This window comes from Lampetra fluviatilis, chromosome 32 (assembly GCF_964198595.1).
Source record: "Lampetra fluviatilis chromosome 32, kcLamFluv1.1, whole genome shotgun sequence".
In the NCBI taxonomy this organism is placed as follows: Eukaryota; Metazoa; Chordata; class Hyperoartia; order Petromyzontiformes; family Petromyzontidae; genus Lampetra; species Lampetra fluviatilis.
The window spans coordinates 9,655,954-9,680,049 of NC_136306.1; the positions used below are offsets into that span (position 1 = coordinate 9,655,954).

The following is a 24,096-nucleotide window of genomic DNA, read 5'->3' on the forward strand; positions in this document are numbered from 1 at the left end:
GTTAGCTACAACGGACCGGATCCCGGCTTGGGTCCAGGTCCGCGTGTTGGTGATGTAGGGCGTAGAAACTTCAGATGACAACAGCAACGCTGAACCCCGGTCCCTGTGGGGACCCCGGTTTTTTAAATCCTTTATATTAAGTTCACTTGCTTGCTTGCGCGCTTACGACCGTGCAAATCTTTCGGTCGTTTTTTAACCCACTTCCCGTGATCCAATCGAGCTGACATTTTGCACACAGACTCGTTGTGCGTGACAATTTATTTTCGTGAAATTTTTTGTTCCATAACTTTACACTTTTTAGGATTTTTTTTTTATATTTAATTACCAATTGCTTAATGGTGGTAGGCAATCATCTGACCCATAGGTGGCAGCCATCTCAAGCCAGAGGACGAGAGGTCTCTAGCCGCCACGCATATAAAGGATTTATAGTGAAAAACTTTGTTTTTACGGGTTAATTTTTATGCTCCCGAGTCGTGGCTGGCCTCGCCCTTGTCCACGACCACCTTCGAGAAACCTCTCGTCGTTTCATGCCATGGTCGACAGTAACCTCGTTCCTGTGGCCCCCATTTTCACATCCTACTCTGTAGGGGTCAGCACTGCACGCAGAGCGTGGTGCCACTCAGCGCTGTCACTCAGCACTCACCGAGCTCGCCCTATGGCCGGTACTACACCCACGTGTACGGGGTGTCCGCGATGTCGATACATCGCACGCCGTGCTTCACGAGGGCCGGCATTACACAAGTGACATCCGCGATGTCGCTGCATCAGCAAGGGAGCAGAGCGATTATTGTGAGTGTTGAACCAGGCTACCATCTTTATGAGTGCTGTCACACTTGTAATGTTCGTGACCAACGCCTTGTGGACCACGTGACTGCTGCTGCGGTAGTTTGTGAGTCACACGACTACGTCACGATTTGCGTGGTCTGCGGAGGTGTAAGCATCCTGACAAGTGTGTGATATGCACACTCATATGGATTAAAGGTGATGGGTGTTTTGATCACAGTTTGCCTTCAAAGGGAAAACTTGGATTAGAGAGCGTGCGTAAGATAGAGAAATCAGCTTGACTGTTAATGTGTGTATGTTGAACATCTTTCGCACCGTACGAAGCCAACCGCGCAAATCGGAGGTGCGGGGGAAGGATAACAAACTAAAAAACAAAGCAGATTTATAGAAATTAGTTTTTAATGTAGCTGATTTAAAAGTGCATGCAGCTCCAGTGGCTTCCTAACATCGGAAGGAAGAGCGTTCCAGACGGCCGCAGAAGCGCATCCGAAAGCGGCACGCGATGCGGTGACCGCCGTCTTCTGTGTCCTACCCACTGCCGTTTAGGTTTAAGAAACGTTACTCGTAGGGATGACGGCCAATGGTCGAGACTAATGATGGGGCGGGAGCCAAAGGAAGGAATACGCATGAGAGTACACCTAGTGGGGGAGATGGACTCATTCAATCAGCTCGTGTACATGTGCTACGTATGTTATTGCATTCCAGTATGACGAGAAACTGTGGCAGCTTTGGGAGCCAGTTATCCAGCAGTGAATTGACGACGGCACAGGACGAGAACGATGAGAGGTCCAACTCTCATCGTCCAGGGCAATGCGTATAGGATTTCAATAAAACCGCTGAAAGTACACGATGGTCCAGATGTATTGTGACCCTCCCCCCATATAATTCTATAAAACTTAATATTTTCGGTAAGTAAGGTTTATTTAAAACAAAAATGAACATGCAACGAGAAAAAATATGTTAGGGCTTTAATTAATGGGGGGCGGGGGGGGTCACAAGTCATCTGGACCAGCGTGTAAATCGGGTCTTCGCTCAGATGTAGCAGACGCTTCGACTGTTGTTTGGTGATTGCAGGATGCCATCGTTGAGATTATTTCCCCCCCCCCCCCTCTGCTCACCATGCATTAACGGGAAGAACGCGGGGGGGTGGGGGGGGTCTGTAAATGCTAACGTTTAATCCCAGCAGCCGTGGGTGGGGGGGGGGTGGTGGTGGGGCAGCGTGTCTCATGCTGGGCCGCGATGTGCAGCGCTCCAATCGTGGCCGGTGGCATCGCAGGGAAGCGCGCACAGTCGCGGTCGCTTGTGTATTTATAGTCGCTTGCTGGTCGCCACGCGAAATTAAGCCCCCGAAATTGGCAAGTCTCGACTGGATGCCGCTGTTTCCCGTACCCATTATATGTTTGTTGTTGTTGCTGCTGCTGCTGCCAAACACTGCGGTGATGTAATGGATTTATGCTCAGGCGTTACCAAACCTGGACCAAATGCATTCATTGAATTACGAAAGCGTGACGGTCGTATATGATGCTTCCTTTGTCGATATCCCCGTTGGCAATGCTCATAATAAATACTGGTGCTGTAATAATGGACTTGTCGTTGTAAATGTAAACCAAGTGTGCTTTGCATTCAGCACGTGGGTTCGCGTATTAATTTGGATGGAAAACAAGAGTGTGTTCATTACGGTTCGCGGCAGGGGTCCCCTTTCTCTCCTGTAATTTGTCCCAAAATGAACCTGCAATCATTAGAACGCCCCCCCGCCCCCCATCCCCACCTTAACTCGGAGGGCCTGATAACAGATCGGTGGTCGTTAATGTAACTAAGTGGCGCAATTAATCACCCCCCCACAGTGTGAGTCACTGTCGACTCTGTCGTTGCCGGTATCGTCGTCGTCATCATCATCACCATCGACTGAAGGTGGCGATTTGGGGAAATGCGGCATCTTCGGCCGCTTTTATTTCGGATAAATCCATGGCCGTTCTGGCCGCTCGTCAAGAAAATGTGTGTCGCTGTGATAAAACATTGTAATCCTTTTCAAATTTAAATCACCTTTAAATCAGATTCTGACAACCATATCAGGCACAATGCGGTACAGTAAAAAGGTTTAAAATCTTACTTGCCTTTAATTCATCTTTCAATCATTTCCTGATTGATTCATTGATGCATTCATTTTCTCTTCAGGGCACAAGCATAATGGCCCAATTCCAGAGGCCCAGATAACCCAGTAATTTTAAACGAGACCTTTTAAAGAACAATAAGCCGATAGACATGTTTTAAATTATTATATGTGGAGATGGGAAACGGAGTTCCGCTTTTATACAGTATATGAATAATGATTCACACCCATGTCCAATGAGCTTGTACACAATCTTGCTTTTTGCATTGACCATGGCCCCTTCGCTTAAATGGAGTGCTCTTGCCCAGACCTCAAGTAACACCTGATGATCAGTATTATTTGTTTAACAAGCCTGACTCTGATGATGAGATTCGGAAGATCGAAACCGGTCCAGAGATTGCTTGCCTAAACAAATGTTGCAGGTTAATATCGATCTGGAAACCTAATCGAGCGATGGGCTAAACAATACAGTTACTTACTTGTGGAGAAACGGAACGTGGTTCTGCCTTTTTTTACTCTTGAAAATAATCGCAGTTTTAAGCCAGGGATGGGTCCTAAATGCCAGCCAGCGTGTCACGCTCTCAAATAATTCTGAACGGCGGTGTTATGGCTTTGGCCGATCCACACAGAAATCAATACTGCGTCTGCACAGGTCAGAAATCGCTCCCCAGACGTACACACATTATACATTACAATGCAGCTGTGCGTGCCGGGCTTGGCACTGGTCTCCAGGATCACCGCCGACAACCGAGTCTGCCCCACACCTGACGCGACTCGAGGTGTGCTCGTCAGCTGGCTTTCGCACGACACCTGCCGGTCCAAGAGAAGATGACAAACGGCAACGCTGCGCTCTCCCACCACCGCCGCCGCGTTCCGTTCCACGGCTACGAAGCAGCTAACCCACGTGACGTGGCTGAGTCCCAGATCCACAGCAAACGATTGACGGAGCTGAACAGCCAACGAAGTTGCTTTGCGTGACGGGCCTCCGGCGCAATATGCCCTCTCTCGTGATTTTCGATTTTGGGAATGTTTGAATGAAAAATTGGGTGGACAGCGGATTTGGGAGTGTATTTTGATGTGACGTGGCCACCCTGAAGACCCGCGTCTGGCACAATGTTTGTGTGGAATTAATTATCACGGAGAAGACCTCACACGTGGGATTGACGAATGTTGAGGAACTCAAACTGATCTTGCAGTGGGCAGCCACCCGCTTGGAAGAATCTGTCGAGGTGAATTTGGGCACGAATCCGGCGGTGTGCCGAGAAAGAGGGCAAAACACGGAGCTGTCGTAATTAGAAGTTCATTATGTCATGGGACCTTTTTGCCAATATCAAGTATGAAAAATAGGAATAGGTTTAACCCTTCCTGGCAATACATCGGGTGTTGAGATGTTCAAACACCCAATGGAAACCTTTTGCAAGCAATCAAGCCTCGCATTAAACACACGTACTCGTGGTGAACATGCAAACAAACATGCTCTGATCATTAATTAATACATGGGCATTGTCTTTAAAACGGATTGGCCTACACCAGAGACAGCCTTTTTCATGGTTTAGTCTCACCAGTGTCAGATCAGAGATCGCCAAAAGGTAAAAAAAAATCTGTTTCAAAGGCAATGTATATATTATTAGAGCGTGTTTTTTTGCGTACGTGTGGTTAATGCAGACTCGATTCCTTGGACAATGTATCTATTTGGTGTTTGAGCATCTTAATACCTCCTGGTATATTGTCTGAAAGGGTAAAACCTTTTTCTTCTTTTTCAGAGGTTCGTTACCTTTTAGTTGTGTGGCCACCATGTCGATGTTCGACCGACAAAGCCACCAAAACAACACGAACAGGGCGAATACGGACACCGCGTGTAATAGTGTGCAAATGCGTTCGCGTATTCTGTAGCGTAGCTTTGCTTTTGGTGCTGCCGTGTTCAAATTGTGCTTCGAGGCAATGACGTGTGAATGAATTGGGTTTGTAGGCAAGCAAGTGTGAACGTGTGGCAGTCTGAAAACAAAGCGGCCAATTGTCTTATATTATATACACTGTACATTAAGTAGGCTTTTAAAAGCAATATTATTCATAATTAGTTAATTTTGGGTTCGTTCGTATCGGTATGTACATTTTTAATCAGCTCTCTACCATCCGACAGGGCCAATCAAATCACGTTGTCACGTGGGAAAATATTCCAATTGATTTGGTTTATCAACAGCACAGAGGAATGTTGACAAAGCAAGAAAAGTTTTTTTAATTACAATTTTGTATAAAAATGGTCAAATATTGTGCTTACTTTTCAACATTCCTCCAGTGTTGCCGATAAACAAATCAATTGTAATATTTGCCCATGTGACAGCGTGATTTGATTGACTCTTTCGGGGTAGTGTATGGTTATAATAAAAACATTATAATATACCTACACGATGATGTAACCCATAATAACCCAATTATGAATCAATTTAATTTTAGTTTTGTTCTGCCCCACATAAGACGCGTGCTTTAAACATGATGTAAATTATCGTAAGTAGAATGTACGTCATCCGTGTGTTTTGAGGCCATTTGCTTAGCATATGTGCCACAGTAAATGTGAAACGCCGCCATGCGATGCGTTAGCGGGGTGTGTGTGGCTTCACGCGATGAGTTCAAGGGAGGAAATGTTTTAAAACAAAACGCATGGCTCTGAATGCGCTCTGCATGCTGAGCTTAGAGAGACGAGGTTAACAGCACGTATCGAGAGGCACCGGCCAGGTCAAGGAAAAAGCACCTTTTCGCCATGGTGGTGAAATGTTAATTACCTCTCCTGGTATGCAGGAGGTTGTAGGTTTGATCCCAACCCGACGCCTGCTGTATATTTGGCGTTTGCGTGTCTCTCTCCCCGTGGTTGCGTGGATTTGTCTCCGAGTCCTCCGGTTTTTCTCTCCACTTTTTGAAACGTGCGTTTGGAGTACTGTATTTGGCTGTTATAAATTTACACATGATAAGCCACTTCATTGCGATATTATTTGTGGCCAGGTTGCTTCTGCAAAAGAGCAATATATCTCAGTGGGCTTTACCTGGCAAAATACAAAATAGAAAACCTATTCTCATATGTTGGTACTGGCAAAGGAGGTCCCATGATGTAGCTGCTCACCCCGAGCTCTCACTACTCTGGCAGTGCGTTGTCTTTGTGCTGTGTACGCCTTTTGGCGTCCTCTGGTCTAACACCTTTTGAGACTAGGCTCCAAAGAAAGCTGTCTCTGGTGTGGACCAATCAGTTTCAAAGACGATGCATATATTATCGGAGTATGTTTTTTGTTTGCATTCTGACCACAAGTATTGTGGTTAATGCCGACATGATTCCTTGTAAAAATGTTTCAGTTTGGTGTTTTAACATCTTAACACCTGTTTTGTTGCCAGAAAAAAGGGGAAAACCTATTCTCATATTTTGGTGCTGATGAAGAAAGTTGAAATTGGACCAGGAGCCTTCCCCCAATTTAATTTCTTTCCCCAAGGCCCATGCCGATCACGCTATTCCGGTCCTTTGACTCGACAATCAAACCTAGCTCCCTCCTTATGCACGAGAGCTGCTGATGTTGTTGGTGTTGCTGCTCCATCTCCACGGTGGACGTTTAGACTTCATTTCCAGGGATGGATTCAATGTTTCCTTGCACAACATGTGTGTACAAGCCCTGAAGGTACTCGCAAGTCTGCGAAATCTAAAGCAACATTTACGGGGATTATAGTCCCCTCTTGCACGTGTACATGAGCAGAACCTTTCTGTTAATCCACTCCACAAACCGCATAAGTTGTGGGGGAGGGGGGGGGGGTTCGGCCATACTTCACCACGCTGGTATGTGCGAGGTAGCCTCCCACAGCGGCCTACGACGCCTGCTTGATGCATGGTGGTCACCCAAGCAAGCACTGTGCAGGCTCAAACCTGCTTAGCTTCCGAGACATGTTGAGGTTGGGCACATTCCGGATAATTTGGTCACAATTTTTTTTTAGTTTATATTTGTTTATATACAGGGTAGCCCAAAAGTCAGGACAGATAAGGCTACTTCATTATTTTAACTACTGCCATTAAATCACTTTAGTTGTAGATTTTTCAAGTTAATATTTTATATATTTTCAATATTAATATCTAGTTTTCATTTTCCTCTTCAATAGCATTTGAAGATACAAAGAAATGAAAAATAACTAAAGACGAACAAGTTCAGCAGTTTTATTTTTACAAATGCTAAAGAAGGCAGCTGTAATCTTTTTTAAAAAGTCCGAATTTAATTTCAAAATAAAATCCATACATCTAGTAATGTTAACGGCAGTTTGAACATTTGCTAAAAAAATGAAATAAACCTACGTGATGTGTCAAAATAACCCAGTGTGTCCTTTTTGGCCATCCTATTTAGACATATATACAGCCCTTTCTAAATCCACTGCTGGATGAAGGCCGGCCAACACCGTGTCAGTGAAGGGTGTCGTTTCACCATACTTCACCACGCTGGTCGCTGCTGGTTGGCGATGAGGTCAGTGGCAGCAGGCCTCTTTGAGCTATCGCTCGTCAGCGTGTGAAGGAAGCTTGTTTAAAAGTCTCTTTGGGACGATCTCTTGCTCCAGATGCTTCTGTCGAGGGGGAGAGGGGGGGCGACATTAGACCTTTGACAGATCGCTGTGCATTTTATTTTATTTTTTTTACCTCCCCGTGATCCATTTCGTACGTGACACCATGGGCTGGGTCAGGCTGTAATGTGCGACACTGCATGGGCATTAAAAGCCATACGAGTGAACCCCACCAACACCCCCCCCCCCCAAAAACCCATCTGCATTATCAAGTGTACAATACGCAGCATATACATATGCAATGTCAGTGTAATGTCTACATTCAATTGAACTTATCCTCAATCTGCAGTAGCATGCGCGTGTGATCGCGCGCGCGTGTGTTTACGCGCGGCAAAATATATGACGTTCGCCTAATTTTTTCTTATCGGTTCAGACGTCCCTCTGGGTCCGAGTCTGTCTGGCCTCACACTCCCGTGCACTCTGCAGCCTTTCCCCGATGCGACCACCTGCTCCCTCCATTAGTTTAATTGGTCTCCACTCACCCCGGCGTCTTCCACTCCCTCCCGCAGCATCCAGAAAGCGGAGCTCGCCCACTGCGCCCGGCCATGCACGTGTGATCTGCGCAGACAGGGAGAAAATAAATAAAAGAAAAATAAATTTTTACGAAAAATTCCTCTCTTCTACTTCGTTAAATAGTCGGGAGCGTTCCGAGGAAGGCTGCCGCACCCTCGCCCCCAAACCCACCCCCCGGGTTGAGAGACATCGGCTCCTGCGCCGGGTTTGACGCCTGGAAGTGTCCCATCGTCGGCCTGCGTTGAGCTGCTCGTGAAATCGAAGAAGTCCGGCTACAGCGGCTGCAGGTTTCGCGGCGCTCGCTCCTGTTGGAAATCTCCACGCCATCTCGAGGTGAGGACCGATGCGCAGCAGCGTGGCCCCTGGAGCGAACGCTTTGGAATTGTGCACGCAGCGAACTGTCGCGCACGCATCGTACGGGCGTATTCTTTAATGCCGGTATGGCGTATTGATGGAAATAATGAATCAATGCATATGGCATAATTAGATTTTTTTTGACGTACATAATTGCGGTAATTTCGTACATCAATATGAATATGTTTTAAAATAATTAATTATGTATTTCCCATATAAGCCATCTTGCATTGTGTGAAGAATAACATGTGCTATAATTACCTTATTATTTTTTAAAGGCATTATATCCTGCCAACAATATTGGTCATATATCAGATGTATTCGTTTTTTTTTACAATGGACTGAGATGCGAAGTTATTGCGTTTTGGCGAAGAGACCTTTCTTTGTTGGGAAGACAGGCAAGACATCGCGGTGGTGGATTGCGTGTTTGTGTGTGAAAGGCGAAGGGCGTGATTCTGAATGCCACCACACGCCACACTCGCTGCAGTGTGCTGCTTCAGTGGTGAGATGTCTCGCAGACCTCTCTGGGTCAAAAGTGCGGACATTTTTGGCATTCGGACGACCGCCACAGCCACTGCACGACGCGCTGATCATGCGAGCAGCAGCGTGAACAATGACACATTTTAAAGAACCAAACAGGCTCACAGCGTAACCTTTCTTTTGACGCATGCCACTGCATTTTTACAATGGCCAGGTGTGTAAAGTCAGCATTTTTTCCTCCAAGGTTTCCATACAATTCCCGTGCCTCACCGCGTTAGGGTCAGTGTGGCTCTGTGCGAAGGGCTGGCTGGGTGAGGTTGGTGAGGATGTTGGCTTCAGTTTGTTGACAATTCTCGCTGTTATCGCTTTAATACGATTTTCGCCTCTTCCGCTCTAGACGAAGATGACACTCCGGAGGGAAGCTGCAGTAGAGGTGTAACATGCATTGGTTCAGTAGATTATGGATTCTTAAGCTCACGACACATGCATGCATTTGTGTGCATAAGAATTGATGTTTTGTAATTGGTGCATGTTATATGTAATCGGTTTGTGTGGCCCCCCTGCAGCCACTAGCGGCCGCTACATTCACCACAAAGTGGAAATAATAATTATTGGCTGGAAAACGAATTGCGATCCTGAATCCCGACAATGAATCAAATCGCCGGCGGCGTGAATCGTTATACCTCTGAAGAGCAGTGGGCAGGTACGGACCAGCCCAATGGGGTGGCACAACTGCACCTTAAAACTACGAAACAAAGAGAATTAAACAAATAAAGTTCCGGATTTAATGTTGTCAGGAGTACAGCCTGTACACTGCGGCCGTCTGGAGCGCTCTTTTTTCCGATATTTGGAAGATACTGGGAGCTATGCACTTTTAAATCATGTAGGTTGACAAACTGATTTGTTTGGAACGGATTTTTGTGTTTAGTTTGTTGTCCTTCCCCCGCACCTCCGATTAGTGCGGTTGGCTACGTGCGGTGCGAAATAAGTTCAACGTACGATAGAGCAAAGCTATCAAAGGCTGCAGGCAATGCAGTCCCCACGTGTCAGAGGGACCCCACATGCGAGATGGGAAATCGGACACGGGGATGTCCATTTCCATTCTTTGCAGCAGGTTAGAGTTGTGACCTCTTCCACTGTAGACCAAATCCAGAGACATTTCTCAATCAACATAAGTCTCTGTGCGGTACACTCGAATCAAGTTAAACACAATACCGGTAACCATATCTCAGTACAAATCAATTCCTGCCAGCCGAACACTTTCTCATACTGGATCAAACCCCGGCAGAATCGATACGTACCGAAATCTGGCTCAAACCCAAACAGGTGGCCACCCTAGCAACAGGGTCTATGCCAGCCACGCTACGCCACTGAGTCGTTTTCTGAGTCTGTGGCTCTGTTGTGAATCTATTTGTCTCTGTATGAGTGCAAGGGTCTCTACACGAATCTGTGGATTTAAGTGCCTCTAACAGTGGGGTAGTTATTACTACTAGTATTCTATACTCTTTGGTTCTTTCGGTAAAGTCACGTAGGTAGAAATAACGTAAAATAGTATTCATTTTTTTATTTTACCAGGTAAGGCCCACTGAGCTCTATAGCTCTTCTTCAGAAGCGACCTGGCCACACATGATAGCCTAAAGAAGTGGCTTATCATACGGAAATCTATTGCAGCCAAATATTCATGTTTCTAAATGTGGAGGGTAAAAATGGAGGACCCGGAGAAAAATCCACGCGACCACGGACATGCAAACTCCAAATATACAGGTGTCAGCGTTGGGATGGAACCCACGACCTCATATATACCAGGCGAGGCAGTTAACATCTCGCTACCGTGGCACCCTATTGCTTGTGTAGGCAATGCAACTGCACCGAGACCCACGGGCTGGAGGGCCTAGTCTCTAGGCTGCGAATATGAGGGGTGAAACATTTGACAAGAGGCCCTATTTGATTCATTACACCAGGGCCCTTGCAAACCACACTACTCCACTGGATGGATGTCTGCGCTACCCGAGTTTGATTCCCGCTCACGGCCAACACCAGTGACGATTATTTGAACCAGTCCCTGTGCAATGAAAACGTGATATGATGTATAAAATCATTGCTACTGTAGAGACAAAGGCGGCCGGGCGTGGTGCTGGACACCCACCACCTTGTGTGCCGTGCCGACCTTCATAGGTGCTCCCTCAGCACTTGCCCCAACAGTCTGTTAAGGCTATACGGTGGATATTTGTCTTGTTTATCTGGGTAGCGGTAGTGTGGTGGTTAGCGCACTCCGCTCCAAATCCGGCGACGAGAATTGGACTCCCCATTCATGGCCAACGTCAGTGACGAATTTACGAACCGGTCCTGGGCCTCCCTGAGGTCGGTCGACTCAACCTTACATGGGCACCTGGTGGAAACGTCGACACTGGGGAAACAAATGCGGCCAGGCGTGGGGTGATGTCCCCATCAGCCTCTCATGCACCGTGCTGGTCTTTATAAGTATTCGCTAACATCACTTGCCCCAACACTCTGTGTGTCTATACAGGGGCAGAGGTGGGGAATTATTTATCTTTTCGTAACCTGGATCCACACCCCCACGCACCACCCGACTTACTGGGTGGTGTAGCCCAGAGGTCGCAACCGGGTACCCGATACCCGTACCCTACCCGATACCCGGGTACCCGTACCCGGCCGGGTACGGGTACCCGTTTGCGACCCTGGTGCGGCCGGGTACGGGTACGGGTAGGCCGTGAGTCACTGATGAGTAACCGTTTGTCACTCATTTCGGGTAGGGTACGGGTAGGGAACGGGTACCCATTTGCGACCCTGGTGCGGCCGGGTATGGGTACGGGTAAGAAATCAAAACCCGTTTGCGACCTCTGGTGTAGCCCTTGGCTCAGAGCTCGCATTGCTCAGTGGCACGATCTGGCAGGGGGGAGTAGCGTGGGAAATGGGAAGGGGCCGCCTCCTTCGTCTTGCAGGGGAGGTTTTGTCACTCGCTCGTTCAAAAAAATGAGCCGGGGCGTGTGACTAAAAGTTTACGTAAGTCGCGTCTCAGATCACAAGCGTGGTTCCTTCGCCTCTTGTCTGCCTTGCTATGTTTCGTTTGTTTGGCAGCAACAACAACAGCAACAACAAAGGTGTTGATGCAGTGCCAAGGTTACGCAACGGCAAACACGTAATTGCGGGGGACATTGCGACGCAACAAGGACTTCATGTCCACGCTCTTGTTAGCAAGAATGTTGGTATCGAAAAAATGAAAATTATTAACGAGTTATCCACATTACGGGACGCTCCGGAAAGCCGCGGTGTTTAATGAAAGTCAACAAATCTGGTCACACGCGAAGACCAAGATCCCCCGTGTAGCCTGAACAGACTGTTGAGGCTATATCCAGTGGCTTCCTAATACCGGAAGGTCGCTCATGGGGTTTGTTGATTACAAGTCCTTTGTTATGTATACTAGCCGTAGCTTCAGCCGCACCGACCTTACCATAATAATAAAAAACTCCTATCCAGGGGCCTACCCTGGCCCCTCCCCCCTCAACCAGTATATATACGGGGTCGGTTCTCTTGGAATTTCTCATTTACTTGATACAGCGAGCGTGCTGTGACGGTTCCACCTGAAGACGGAGGCTTGTGTTGCCTCCGAAACGTCGTGATTTTTATTTTATTTTATTTTAATTTTTTACCTACGTGACTTTACCGAAAAAAACCCAAGAATATGAATCCTTGCAGTCACGAAAGCTTCAAATCTAGAAATGATTACAAGTCACCACCCTGGCCAATGCAGGTGGGCACAGTCCTCTTATGGACGCCATTTATGTTTGTGTTTCTGGGATTCAAGCTCGGGGTAAGCGCAGCGTGTCTAACTCTCTCGCACTGAACTTCAGTATGTATTAGTAGTAGGTTTTAACCCTTTCAACTGGTACAAAAACCGACACCTTTATACAAGGCATCATGTTTGCAATAACCACAACACAAGCAGTCAAAATGCAAACAAAAAGAAACAACTCTGATGATGGTAATGATATGCACTGTCCTTGAAGTTGATTGGTCCACACCCGAGACAGCTTTTCTTAGAGCCTAGTCTCCATTGGTGTTGGACCAGATGACGCCAAAAGGCGTACAATTCAAAAACAGTGCACTATCAGAGTATTGAAAGCTCATCTGGTCCAACACCAATGGAGACTAGGCTCTAAGAAAAGCTGTCTCGGGTGTGGACCAATCAACTTCAAGGACAGTGCATATATACTGTGCATATCATTATCAGAGTTGTTTCTTTTTGTTTGCATTTTGACTGCTTGTGTTGTGGTTATTGCAAACATGATGCCTTGCGTAAAGGTGTCAGTTTCTGTACCAGTTGAATGGGTTAAAACCTACTACTATATTTTGCCACTGGTAAATGAGGTCTCATAGTGTAAATTCAGTATGTATTTTGTCACGTGGAGGTGGGTGGGCGGAGTGGCGATGCGGTGGTTTGCTGGCTACAGCGCTCTGCGCTGACCTGAGCTCACGTGTCCTTTACCAGGCCGCATTGAGGTTAATTATGGCCAAACAAGCCGCGTGATTGACACGGCGTGGGGTAGGCCTTCATCCCAGCGGTGTTTTGGCAAAGGGGTGGAAATTGTTCACGTTTATTTCTATTTTTGTACGGTACTGTTGCTGTTGTGATTACACTCACTTTGATGGGGTGACATTGGCTGGGCTGGACGCTGTCATGAAAATCCCAAACAATAAATATGACAAGTGGCATATAAGGTCGGGCATTGTTAAAGCACCGAGGGTCAACAGAGACTTTTTTGACTTTTAAACAACTTTTATTGCCGCCAGCAGCAAAAGCACTGGAGGCGATTTCGATATGAAATACACAAAGTCAACCAGCAAACAAATGAAAATAAACGCTACAAATCCACGCGCTGTGGCGCTAAAAGCACCGCGCACAACACGAAAGAAAAGTCACGTGGTGGTGGTGGTGTTCACCACGCACGCCACGGTGACGAGCGAGCGCTTCAGAAGGTGAACACGAGGGTGCCGTCCACGCTGGTACAGAGAGGGGCTTGTCCGGCTCCCCAGCGTTCGAAGAAGACGTGCACATCACCGACATGTGTGTGGTACGCGTGCTCCAACCGGAGCCGTGTCTTAAGCAGGCCTCTGAACACTGGAAGCAGCACAGAGCAGCCGTCAGTGTCACCTTCCAGAATCGTTTTTCTCGTTCTGTACACCGCCATCTTCGCCTGAGCACAGGCGAAGTTGGCGAGGTCATGGCGCTTGTTAGCCAGGTAAGGCACCACCCCATATACGAAGCTGCTGCTGTTGTAGAAAGGTACCCCCAGTTTCCTGAAGATGTCCCCCCAGGGTCAACAGAGAGAGAGAGCCACGGAGAGTGCAATGTGTTACGTGTCAAGAACAGGAACACCGGGCAGGCTGCTGTTGGTAGGTGACTAACATTCCCGGCAGGCATTGTAACAATTCCCATATCAGATGACGCGCCCGCGTGCGCAACATTTATATTAGTTTCTGCCTTACACCAAAGTGCTGCCTTACACCAAAGTGCAAGGCAAAGAGAGAGAGAGTAAACTTCGGGGGAAAAAAATCCATAGTTTTCTCAGACACGTGTTTGAAAGCTGCACAAGTTTCTGGCGAGAGCGTGTGAGGTGGCCAGGCGCTTTGGATTTCTGCCAGCGCGCGCCGTGGTGTTCTTTCCTGAGTAACGCACACACACTCTCAAAAACACCCTAAGTAGGGGGGGGGGTGTGGGGCTTGTGCTGTTTTGGTAAGGGCTTCAACTTATACTGGTAGGAACCTCCTGGTTACACCAGCCCACAGGGGATTATTGTATCCGTCCGTCCATCGTGCATCCAAAAATGGGAGGGGTGGGGCTGGGTGGAGAGGGGAGGGTGGGGAGGGGCTGGGTGGGGAGGGGCTGGGTGGGGAGGGTGGGGCTGGGTGGGAGGGGAGGGGCTGGGTGGGGAGGGGAGGGTGAGGAGGGGCTGGGTGGGGAGGGTGGAGCTGGGTGGGGTAAGGGAGGGTGGGGAGGGGCTGGGTGGGGAGGGTGGGGATGGGCTGGGTGGGGAGGGGCTGGGTGGGGAGGGTGGGGCTGGGTGGGGAGGTTGGGGAGGGGTTTGGTGGAGAGGGTGGGGAGGGGCTGGGTGGGGGGTGGGAGGGGTGGGGATGGGTGGGGAGGGGCTGGTCACCCTGTGGTGCCCTTATAAAACTCAACGTTTAACCTACTCACGCCGGTTTGTGCCCGCCCTCACAGTCGGCCATATTTGCGGAATACACCACGCCCTGGCCGTTGGCCCTGGCCATTGACCGAGCAACCCAACGTTCCTACCAGCTCCCTCTGCAGGAATGTGTTATCAAATGCGCTGTGTGGGTTCATCTGGTTTGGGGAGGTTGTAACGCGGCAGTCCTTGCAGAGCGAGATGAATTCGTAAATTGTCCGCCCGTCTGGTGACACGTCTGGTGACACGGGCCAAGTGTCTGGGCAAAGGGGACTGGCCGACTCCACAGTGTTGTCATGTGTGCTGTGCACAAACAAAGATGATTAGTTGAACAAATATTGTTACCCTTTGGGGCCGTCCATAAATGACGTCACGTACCGGGGGGGGGGGGGGTCAGACATTTGTGACGATGTGTGACGAGGGGGGGGGGGGGTGTTTGAGAAATGTGACGTCCCATCAAAATGCGCAACTTTAAATAAATATAGACAACACGTTCTGCTTAATTCAATAGACTCTTTGATAAATATTTTCTCCTACAACATCAGAGTGCAGCGCCACATTAAATACGCACTACAATGTCAATAGTTGAAAGCGATTTGAAGCATGTTTTTTTTTTTGGGGGGGTGGGGGGCAGAGGTTTGTGACGTCATATTAGGGGGGGTTTGACTTTTACGAGGGGGGGGGGTAAAAAATCATCCAAAATCGCGTGACGTAATTTATGAACGGCCCCTTTCTGGCAATAAAACAGGAGGTGATAAGATGTTCAAACACCAAATAGATACCTCTTGCGAGTAATCAAGGCTGCATTAACCACACACACACACGTACTTGTGGTAAAACATGCAAACCAACACGCTCTGATAATATTTGACATTTTCTTCGAAACGCTTTGGCCTACACCAGAGACATCCTCCTTAGTGGCCTAGTCTCACCAGTGTCAGACCAGAGAACGCCAAAAGACGAGCAGCACAAATACAATGCAATTATCAGATAATTGATAAAGGTGCAGTCATGAAATTGCTTGCTCATGTCCGCTGCTGCTGCAAGGGCTTTCGCTGAAGCAAGCTCAAGAGGCCCCTCTGGAGGGTAATTGGCCTACTCTTCCACAGGTTGGCCCAAAGGCTCGTTGCCGATACAGAAAGCTGCTGTGATCACTGGCAATGCTTTCCTGACGATTGTTTAAGGATGAAAATCATTTGATGTTGTGTCATGTGTCTCTGCATTGCCACGACGTATGTGGTTGTGCTGTTTCACTTTCGGGTTGTACCATGATGTCTGACGTTTCGCCCCATATGGTAAGAGCTACTTTACATCATATATTAGAGTCAAAACTGACGATAAAACGCACAAAAACGTGCGTACACGTACTTTATTCATTGTGCACGAGTTGCAGGTTTACAGCAGCTTTTATTTATTTGGCTGTTGAGTAATGAATAGATGAAATGCAATGAAACCTATTATGCACCGGTTAATCAATAAGCACATGTAAATTACATGCTAATGGTACATAACGCGAAGGCATCTCTACCAACGAGATGGGGATAAAATGCATGCAGTGCAAACGGGATGGTAGAATTATCGTAAGAATGGTAATTTATTCTTGACCTGAATGGCGACAATTCATCGAATCGCGGTAAGAGAAAGGAATGCAGTGTTTACACGCCGAATGTTTATTGATGAAACCTATTTCACATGCCTCGAGTATATATTAAAAGGACACCGCATTTGTCTTTACCCCTGTCTCACAACAGATACTATGGACCGTAAAAAGCTGAGGCAACGCTAATGAGATAATGATGGAAGGTCTGTGGTTTGTTTTAGGCGCTTAACCATTCACTTCTGTCAACGCAGCTACTTCATTTATTTTGTCTGTCCAGAGTAGACTGGTCCCGACCGCAGAAATGTGGAATTTGCAGCATTGGATCAGAGACCCTAATGGATGCAAGCACCACTCAACGCTTGTTTGAACACGGAGACAATGTGAGACGTTGGCTTTTGTTGAGTGTGCTGAAATGCCTCGAGTGTTCAGATTGCATCCACCTACATATTATACACTCTAAAGACATGTGTTTTGACTATATACATATGAATTTCGTGACTGCAGGGATTCATATTCTTGGTTCTTTCGGTAAAGTCACGTAGAAGGGAAACAAAAAAATAATAAAAATATCAAACAATCAAATTCTCACTTAGTTTGCAAACTAATGTTCTATTTGTCTGGGAAAATAATATATTTAATATTTTTATTACTTTATTGTTTCCCTTCTGCGTCACTTTACCGAAAGAACCAAGAATATGCATACATATACTTACTCCACGAATATAAAGTGATATACATACAGCCATATGGATACGTGTGTATTACGGACAATCGAAACGCTGTGAGAGAAAGCTGATGTAAGAAAAGCTATAACCAGACTAATCATAGGCGCAGTTTGCAGACCAATCTTAATGTTCTATTTGTCTAGCAGAATTATATATGTTTTAGAAACATCCGTATTGGTTATATAAGTGAAATACTGTACCTCTAATCTAAGGCCCTTGCGACTCTTCGCCAATTATTCCGCGAAAGCTGCCCATTGGCCACTCATCGATTCTTCCGTGGATTAGAGGCATAACCCAGAAGCCCGCAGTACATTCATCATCCTATCTGAATTCACTCACGGTGTCACCCAGAAGTGCTGGTGCCCGGGCCCACCGGGCGTTGCGAATTAAATCCTAATCCCCACTCTGCAACCTGCTCGAACAACAACAGGAGCAAATCTTGCAGAGAAACAACAACAACAGAAACCCACGCAGATAACGCTCTCCGCGAATTGCAGCTCCCTCTCTCGTCATAGATTATTATTTTTAAAGGACGTTTTACCGAACCTATGAAATGAGCAATAATAGTAAACACGGGCACACGCTTTATTTGTATCTACACATCACGTTTTATATTACAACAAAACGCGAGTCCAGTACAAGACGCGGTAAAAAAAACCGCCCCGACGCAGCTGGTAACCACACGAAAGGAGAGAGGAGGAGGAGTTGCTCCGGCAGTACATATACTAAAATTGGAACGATACAGAGAAGATTAGCATGGCCCCTGCGCAAGGATGACACGCAAAAAAAAAGAAGAAAAAAAAGAGAGAGAAGTGAGGATGGTGGCTCTACCCCAACATGGTCACCACGCTCCTCCTTAAACAACCACCCCCCTCGTCCATCAGAGCACTCCTGTGATCTTCCCCGCAACTCCGATGAGCACGCTGTGGCTACGCACGGTGCGAAAGAAGTTCAACATACAGACAAAGATCCCCCGTAAAGCCTGTCACAGACTGTCGGGGTAAGTGCTGTTAGCGAGTAGCACCTATACACATACACACACACGCGCTCGGGTTTCCTGCGTGCTGGAAGGCGGGCGCGTTGAATGTGGCGGCCTTTTAATAAAAAAAACAATCGGCTGGTGACGGCCACGTTCCGGACAGAGTTCAAGCCTCTCTGGACGGCTCAAGGCTCCGCGCGGGGCGGCCAGGCAGTCGACGATCAATCAGCCGCGCCAACGAGCCTCTAATTGTCATCGGAATTAGCTGCCCCAAGGACTGCCGCGGCGGAGTGAGGAGGGTGTCCCGGCGTCCTGTCGGCACGAATTCTCAGCCGCGTCAGGGGAATGAGACGTGGGATTGGAACGGGGCCACCAAATCCACCACCGCCACCGCCACGTGCAATTTGACGTTCGCGCACGTGGAGGGCGAATGGCATTTTTTGTTCAACAGCCATTTACGTGACTTTAAAGTGGCATTCACTCTCTCCTCTGCTCTATTATCCAGTGGAAGTTTTGTTGAGGAGCGGGCTCTATTGTGCGTGTTCTTTCTGAACGTCCGTGCGCAAGGACAGCCCTGCTTGTTACTCGACTGTTGGACGAGTGCCTGCCGAAGGCGTTTGTATTTTCGTTTTTTTTGCCCGCAACTTCGGTCACGCTGGTGAAGGCAGAGAAAAAAAAGAGAGAGCGAGAGAGTGAGCAAGAGAGAGAGCGAGAGAGAGAGCGCGACATGGAGTAGGAAGAGAGGGGGTAGAGAGAGAGGGGGCAGAGAGGGGGGGGCGGGGGTACAGAAAGCAAAGCATAAAAAACTTAAAAAAACTCAATGATGAACGAAGCAAAGTTCCGACTACACCGAGCATCTTCTTGTTTTTTTCTGATCGTAAAAAAAGAAGGATAGAGGCACGGCACTGCACTGCCCACCACAGAGCCACTCAGCCCTGTGACAACCTTGTTTGTGTGCTGGACTTCTTTCGCGCCGTACGTAGCCAGCCGCGCTCAGCGGAGGCGCCGGGGACGGACAACAAAGCAAACACAAAAAGCAGTTCTAAAGAAATTCGTTTTCAATCTGGCTTTAGAAGTGCATCGCTCACGTGGCTTTCTAATATCGAAAGGAAAGAGCAATAGCGGTCGCCCATCCAAGCACGATTCTTCCCAGTGCAGCTTGCATAACCGTGCGTGCGGGTTTGCGTATGTAATACACAGACGCGCGCACGCAAATCTAGTTTTAATGATATTTGCACATTAACATGTAGACGTAACGCCACAGACCCATGGAAAGGAGAATGTTGGATGCATTATAATTGAAGATTTGAGAAATCAAATCTCGGAATAGAGAATTCATTTAGAACATGAAAAAACAAGTGAACTGAACTTGGATGTAGACACGGCACAAGAGAGAGACGAGTCAAGAGTGCAATTGAGATCGAATGCAGCGAAGGAACAATGAAAGGTGGACAGAAAATGAATTACCGGGATGAGGTTAGAAGTTCAAGTTCATTTATTAGGTATAGCCCTGTGAGCAATTCGGCTCTTGAATCGGGTGCAACCGCAACAAAAACACGAACAAAAAACATATTAAAGTGAATAGAAGATTTGTCGGAGCGAAGTGGAAGGAGGTGGCCGGAGATCATGGATAGAGGAGGACCATGACAGGAGGGCCTTAGTCCGGTCGTGGGAAAATTAACGGATTACGAATAAAGAAATGTAGACTGGACGTTTGCGTGTGCAGATGATGTGCGTATGCTGAGATTGTTTCGCACCGTACGTAGCCAACCGTGCGAATCGGAGGTGCGGGGGAAGGACAACAAACTAAAAACAAAAAAATCAGTTCTGATGATGATGCGTTGTATGCAATGTGCATTGAACTTATTTCGCACCGCGCGTAGCCAACCGTGCGAATCGGAGGTATTGGTGTGAAGGCCGATGGTCAAGAGTAAAGGCGGAGTGGCAGTCAAGGGATGGAACCCGTCCCGGGGCACGTCCACCGAGCAGCGATTTAATCAGCTCGTCCGCTGGTGGCTCTTGTGGATTGTTACATCGCTGGATCGCGAGAGGCAGCAGCGGCGGCGGCTTTGGGGGGAGGTCTTCATCCAGCAGTGGATTGACCATGGCTGATCATTGTTACGCATAGATGTCCACAAGTATGTTCATATGTTGCTTGTATATCTGTGTACACGTTGGTGAGCTGTATCACGCGTCATGCGTTTGCGCCTCCGATTAACACAGGTTTGACTACGTACTGTGCGAAAGAAGTTCCACATACACGCCGTGCACACGAGTCGGGCGTATTTAGGGATAGGATAAAGCGCACCTGCTTATTGTGCTGCTAAAAATAATCCAACATAGCTCATGTAAGACGACACTTATCACGGATATGGGCAAGCAATTATGACTGCAGTCTGACTTTGCAAAATGTGTGCTGCTGCTGCTTCGAGGGTGCTCACTAGCATGTCGTTATTTATTTATTTCCCCTCTTTTACATATTTTTTATCACAAATTCAGACTAACCTGGCCATGGCTTTACATTTTTTGCACAACAGAATAAAGATATTTCGGTCGACAATAACAAGGATTGCAACGTTGACATGACATCTATTGTAATTTTATTCTGTGCTCTTATCATCAATAATTCAGATTCCACAACCCTCCCCCCCCTTTGCAAAATGTATACATTATGCATATCGCGCATGCATGCTGCCGTGTTTTGTCGCAAGCTTTGCGATCAGTCGACGATGGTGGTTGCTGTAAGGCTGAGAATTGTATACATTTACAAATCGGAGAATCAACGTTCCCCGGCTGGGAGCGCGTCTCGTTCCGTGGAGCATTTTCTAAAATGCGTTCAAATCAGCGTCGAAGTGACACGCATTTATACGAATAATTTACCCTCAAACAAAGATATCACAATTTAGAAGTTAGCGTTTCATTGTTCTTAGAAAAGAAACATCCATTTGCAAAAGTTTTTTTTTTTATATATATACAGGGTGCTTTAAAAATATTAACACTTATATGGGACTATCGTTTTTAATGGAAAATGAACGGATAATACACAGTAAGATGATAACAAACATATGTTAGTAGCTTCAAAAAGTTAAATAACCTCCACTTGTTCGCCATCATGTCTGGAATTTTCTCCAGGTAGTCCCCAAGAGCTCGGAGGCACAGTCCATGTGGTATTGTTGCAAATTCTCAGAAGTGTTAAAAAAACATTTTTTTTACGAAGCAATGACTGGGAAATTGTGGAAAAAAATGGGAAAATATCGTCATCACCAGCCATGGTCAATCCACTGCTAGATGAAGACATCCCTGAGCCACTTCCATCTCTCATGATCCCGCATGCCTGGCCCATCTCATCGCTTCACCTCCTCAGTGGATGTCGGTCTCCCTTTGACGCATTGCATACCTTGATGTTTTCATTAAGCGTCTGGTAAGTTGAACGAACTACTATCATCAATCAACGGATTGTATCTCATTATTTCGACACCCACGTAGAGGAAGGTCCCTGGCGCCTGGAGCATCTTCACACGGAGGGCACGGATGACCAGTTGCCAGTGTGTGAGCGAGTGTGCGCTCGCGTGTGGCTCGTTTTAAATGGATTACGCACTCGTTAATGAGCTGAATTGATCAGCGGGGAGTCCGGATCACAGTGGCCATCCCAGCCCGAGCTCTCCTTCCTCCCCTTCCCCCTCCCCCGCTACTCCCCTCCCTCACTGGCCCCGGCCACAGATCACCCAGGTGCCAGCCACTGGTATGCGAGCAACAACACCTCCGGCTTGCGATTGGCTTGCACGCCTGATGCGCTAACGTGCCTGAGCATTGATCGCTTGCCATGGGGGTGTTGCAATCACAGCCGAGGAAAGAGAGAGAGGGAATCGGGGGAGGGAGAGAGAGGGAGAGAGAGACATAATAAAGCGGTGAATTGAATGATTTACGCATTGGGCGAGTGACTCCGTGAGACCGTGCATCGAGGCGGCTGCGCTTGTGCGTTCAGCATTGGGGGAGTGTGATGCTCAGCCGAGAGCCGGGGAATCGGGCAGTGGAATTATGACAAGGCGACAAACTCAAACCGCTTGAACCTGAAATTGGTAAGACAATTGAGATTAATTATCATCCCTTGATCAGTACTTACGGACATCATGCAGCGTGACTGCTCCACTGCAATTGCTCACCTTCAAAGGGAAGCGGCTGATGTGTGTGAGCTTCCTTTGTGATTGCCTTAATACCCTGGAAATCGAGAGCTGAAGTCTATTTTTTTGAACGTCTGATATTATCGCAGTTTCGGCTGCAACCTCGGATCGTGAAACGTTATTCTTTTTGAGTGCAGCTCCATCTACAGATGTCGCGTTTCTCGGCAATTAAATATTCATCGCGACAGTTTCACGGACTCCGAATTACATTTTTCGGTGACACAGGCACACTCTCGCACGTCTGTGGTGGAGTGCCTGACAACTCGACGCTGTGCACAAAGGGATCAACTTTGGAATTGTAGCAAACATCTTGGGACTTCGATAATATAAATTATTTTTGCGGCGGCTGTGTGACAACTGCCGGCTCAGCTGTGTGGCCTGGTGAAAGGCACAGCGCAAAAAGACAAAGAAAACCGATTTTTCCCATTCATTTCTCGTGAGGATATTACCAACAACAAACAACAACAACAAAAAGCTGCTCCGTTGCCAGCCGTGCGTGCCGCGCCAAGGTTGGCGATGGAGGATGGAGCTGAGGGCAGCCGTTGCCGTCGCAGACGCACGCACGCCGTGTCGGCATGGGCCTCTCCGATCCGCGTCAAGGTGAGCGCCCCTTGCCCAGACGGTCGCAAGCGACGTTCTCGGAGCGCGCGGGGGGTGAGCGACTCGCCGCATGACCGCGCGCACTGGCAGCTCTCGGTATCGTCCATACACTCAGCCACCCACTCGGAGGCACGCGCAGTGCTTCTCGAGTTATGCCCGGGGGGGGGGGTGGCAGTTGAGCTGCCTACGCAGCGCGCCAAGTCTACGGCTGGCTTCACGCACTCGTGTGCCAACCTCCCGCTCGTTATGCCCGAACCCATTGTTCGGCGGCGCACAAGCGCAACACGTCCCATCGATGACACTCGTGCGGACGAATGTATTATACAGGAATATGGTACGTGTCGGGCAATGGCTCTTCGTTACAGCATATACATGAAGAAGGGCCATTTCCCGAAACCTTTCCTCTTAAATAAAAATTAGTTTTAAGCAAGGTCGTAGTCATGGAGCCAACATTGGGGGGGGACCAAATCTTGCAGGGTGTCTGGGGTCCCCCCCCAGAAAGAAATATAATTTTGAAAACGAATTTCCTGCCATTTCCTGCATAAAATATTTAATAAATCACTAACACATAGGATGGATTTTTTTTTTATTTTAAACAATAATGTCTAGTAGTGTATTGTATTACATTGCTCTGTTTTTTTCTTTTCTACCTTTTCTTGTTTCATTGTATGTAATGGCAGAGATTAGGGATTAGTAAAGTACAACCAAGCATATTTGAATATTGGGGGATGTGTCCCCCCCCTCCCAATATATATTATAATTACGGCCTTGATTTTAAGGCCACAGTGCTATTGATGAATGTGTTGCGTTTCTCATTTGCTATTGAGGGTCTCGCACACTGACTGCCACGCTTCTGCCTTCATCCACTCGCATGGGGTACACGTTACCAGATGTGCGCACTCATCGTACACTCACCACACGCGAACCCACCTCCACCGTAAACTAAACAATGTTTTTATTTTACAACATAAAACCCACTGAGCA

At 47.6% G+C, this 24,096-nt stretch overlaps 1 protein-coding gene, 1 long non-coding RNA gene and 1 other non-coding gene across 5 annotated transcripts in view; 2 read left to right on the plus strand and 1 right to left on the minus strand.

The window, feature by feature from the left end:
• Window positions 1-3,513: 3,513 nt before the first annotated feature.
• On the minus strand, window positions 3,514-8,255 carry LOC144943738 (uncharacterized). The gene is made up of 4 exons (XR_013639527.1): window positions 8,159-8,255; window positions 7,957-8,032; window positions 7,342-7,477; window positions 3,514-3,703 (listed from the first exon to the last, which is right to left on the minus strand). It is a non-coding gene; the product is annotated as an uncharacterized LOC144943738 (long non-coding RNA).
• Window positions 8,253-24,096, plus strand: part of LOC144943734 (FERM domain-containing protein 4A-like) — a 240,914-nt gene continuing 225,070 nt past the window's right edge. For 2 of the 3 annotated variants that reach the window (XM_078871518.1, XM_078871516.1), the window contains exon 1: window positions 22,222-23,112. In XM_078871518.1, coding sequence (XP_078727644.1) covers window positions 23,029-23,112 — 84 coding nt within the window. In that variant the 5' untranslated portion in view covers window positions 22,222-23,028. Of the gene's footprint in view, window positions 8,321-22,221; window positions 23,113-24,096 lie in introns of those variants that run through there. The other variant, XM_078871519.1, reaches the window with a different exon arrangement.
• On the plus strand, window positions 18,057-18,161 carry LOC144943844 (U6 spliceosomal RNA). Its single transcript, XR_013639539.1, has one exon. It is a non-coding gene; the product is annotated as a U6 spliceosomal RNA (small nuclear RNA).